Genomic DNA, 3,237 nt, shown 5'->3' on the forward strand with positions numbered 1-3,237 from the left:
CTCTACACTGCTCAAAACTCGCGTTTGAATCGTCAGTGGCAAATTCTTTAAATATGAAAACGTACTTACAGTCTGTGTGTCAGAACAGCCGGCATTGTAGTCTACTCTACCAGGATCAGGAAACAGTCCTCCATAAAATGCGCTGCACACATCTGAATATTTGGGTTGAACTGTTCTGGAACAGTGTTGTAAATACAACTTAACCACTGATTTCTCATTGTGTCCTCTTTTGGAAGGCCAAACAAAGTATTTTCGCTTTCACAACAAAACACACAGCGTCACACACGGCATGCTTGAGTGAGCAGCGGCGGGCGGGTTTGAGAACAGCGCGGCCGGCAGATTCGACGAAGGAGCGTCCGGCGGGCTTGCGGCAACCACATGTGACGACCCCGGACTGGACTTCGCTTCGTCCACGGTGAAAGCCGATCCGGCGATCCACAGCAGGAAGTCGATGTATTTCCTCAGCGACCAGCACGGATCGGCTCTCTAGGCATGACGAAGCGGATATCGTCCTCTTTTGGAAGACCAAACAAAGTAGTTTTGCTTTCACAATGAAACACACAGCGTATTCACGACATGGCAGTAGCAACAATACTACAGCGAAAATAAAAGTTACGCCTTCTTTCTTTGCGTGAACATTTTGGTGGTGTTATGCAAATCTTCCCACACCGTGATGTAGACATGTGGGGGCGTGTTTAAACGATCGTTTTAGGTAGGTGTGGTTGACTCTTAACTTTTATAAAGAATATCTCTTTGGATTTGAGACTTTAGTCTTTGCAACTTTACATTTACATTTGCATTTACATTGAGTCATTTAGCAGACGCTTATATCCAAAGCGACTTACAAATGAGGACAATAAAAGCAGTCAAAACTAACAAAAGAGCAACAATATATAAGTGCAAATGACAAGTCTCGGTTAGACTAACGCAGTACATGTAGCAAGGTGTATATATCACACATATACACATACACACAAAGAAAAACAAGTAGATAGAATAGAAAAAATAGAAATTTTTTGTGTTTTTTTTAAATCATGATCTTTACAGATCTTCTTTATGCACCGAGAGCTTGTAACACTTCAAAGAGAAAGGAAAAATTTAAATCGCATCATATGACCCCTTTAGTTAAACTGTGGCCACATTGTACTGATTTATTCCCTCATATTAGTCATTTTGGCAATTAATTTGGCCACAATACTGTATCTTTGTTACGGTAATGTTCTTTTAGTTTGTTTCACATCACCTTCCTGCATCCTTTATTCTAGTTTTCCCACCAGCCATCAGTCACCATGGACATTCATTAATCAGCACACCGGTTCTCACTTTAGTTTGTTATCACCGATCTAATGCAATAAAATTCATACACTTTTAGGAGTGGCTTAAATGTCCAAATACTTTTTGCGGTTGCATATACACACAAGTATCATTATCAATCAGTTATATCAATCAGTTATGTCAAAGTTATGTCATTTTGAGCTTTGAGAAACGTCACATGATTAATTCTAACTGCACTGTCAACTGAGACACTGTAATTTACAGTAATTTATAGCCTGTCTTTGATTGGAATGGGTTTATATTACCTGCAATATATGCTGCAACTTCATCACACGCTTGTAGATTTGAGAGTTGGGAACGTTGTAGCGTTTTGCGTTCTCAAACATCAGGTTGAGGTCTGTGTCTATCTGTTCCACACTTTCATATTCACTGCTCTTCATCTTGCTCCTGAGGAAAGATAAAATACTTCATAGTATGTTCGAAACCAAAGACCTTGCAGTGATGGTGTCCTACTGTACCTTATCTGCTGGAGGGAGATTGGGTGGCTGATTTGCTGGAAGTAGTTGGGGTAGTCTTTCCTGGAGGGAAGCTGAAAGAAGGGCTCGGCTAAAAGCTGTCCCTGGTTGTTCCTACAGCCCCGCACTGCCTCGTACATCTGGAAGATGGGGTTGCTCATGTCCATGCTGGAGTGGATGCTCTCGGCCTCTGACTCGCCCTCATCATAATGAACAGAGCCTTAAGAACATGGAAACACTCATCTAATTAGTATATAAGCCAATAATATATTGATGTTACATCTCTTCAACAGTGTTGCTCTATACATATACCATCATGTGTGACGTACCAGTTAGTATGGCATCCTCTTCACTCTCTGAGCCATACTGTAGAGCAGTAGTGATGGAGGAGAGTCGGTCTCCCTGTCCAAACCTTCTGTTCCTGTTCACAAACACCAGTGCAAATACAACACTGTATGTCAGAATATAAATGTTTTTTTTTGTTGATTTCACCTTTATTTATTTAACCAGGCAAATTAATTAAGAACAAGTTCTTATTTTCAATAACAGCCTGGCAGACAAAGTGTTTTGATAAAAAGTCAAATGTTAAACCCAACACAGTGGTGGCACCCCAGGACAGTGATGATGTTAGATGGTAAAATCATGACACTGTTATATATTTTATAGCACTGAAAAATACTTAAAAGAATACCATGGTATCACAATGCTACATGCCTATAAAAGCTGGTAACACATTGCTGCTTTTTGTTACTTTTTATAGTATTTTTTTCTAAATTAAAATCAAACGTATTGTTGTAAAACTTATTGTTTGTAATTCGTCTTCATAATTATTTGGGACTAAAAGATACAATCTTATGTAAATACAATATAATTTTTTTTGCATTCAATTATTATCATAAAAGCTTATTTTTGAATATGTTATAATTTATTAATAACTATAGTTAAGAAATTGTATTATATTAGATTATAGCTAACTAACAAATTGTGGTAAAACGTTATGTTATACATAACTTATCCTGATGCTGGAAACATATTTGATTTATGTCACGCCCATGGACTGTTTTGTGTTTGTTTTTCCTCCCCCACGTACGGTGGCCGAGAAGTTCAAAACAAATCACAATTCTGAAAACAAAATAACAGTTTAAATGTATTGTATGTATTGCCCTTACTATGGAATAAAAAATAGTGAGTGTCTATTTACATTTAGTTAAAAGTGGCTATAAATCATCAGCTCCAGTGGTGGAGATGGATTAGCATGTGTTGTTGGCTTTTTGACGTGATCGACCCGGGTTCGATCCCGCCCGGCAAAAGGTGGGATCGAACCCGGGTCGATCGAGTCAAAAAGCCAATGACACTTTTAACTCAATGTAAATATACACCCCGTATTTTTTATTCCATAGTAAGGGCAATTCATACAATACATTTAAACTGAGCTACTTTAATACCA

The 3,237-nt window shown here is 38.4% G+C and overlaps 1 protein-coding gene across 1 annotated transcript in view; it reads right to left on the reverse strand.

Annotated features, from left to right (window-relative positions):
• LOC107566444 (protein polybromo-1-like) overlaps positions 1 to 3,237 on the reverse strand; it is a 22,285-nt gene that overhangs the window by 14,110 nt on the left and 4,938 nt on the right. The window contains exons 10-12 of the mRNA XM_016251905.1: positions 2,120 to 2,211; positions 1,794 to 2,010; positions 1,581 to 1,722 (exon numbers count right to left, since the gene is read on the reverse strand). Coding sequence (XP_016107391.1) covers positions 1,581 to 1,722; positions 1,794 to 2,010; positions 2,120 to 2,211 — 451 coding nt within the window. The remainder of the gene's footprint in view (positions 1 to 1,580; positions 1,723 to 1,793; positions 2,011 to 2,119; positions 2,212 to 3,237) is intronic.

This window comes from Sinocyclocheilus grahami, unplaced genomic scaffold (assembly GCF_001515645.1).
Source record: "Sinocyclocheilus grahami isolate Dianchi unplaced genomic scaffold, SAMN03320097.WGS_v1.1 scaffold1076.1, whole genome shotgun sequence".
Classification (NCBI taxonomy): Eukaryota; Metazoa; Chordata; class Actinopteri; order Cypriniformes; family Cyprinidae; genus Sinocyclocheilus; species Sinocyclocheilus grahami.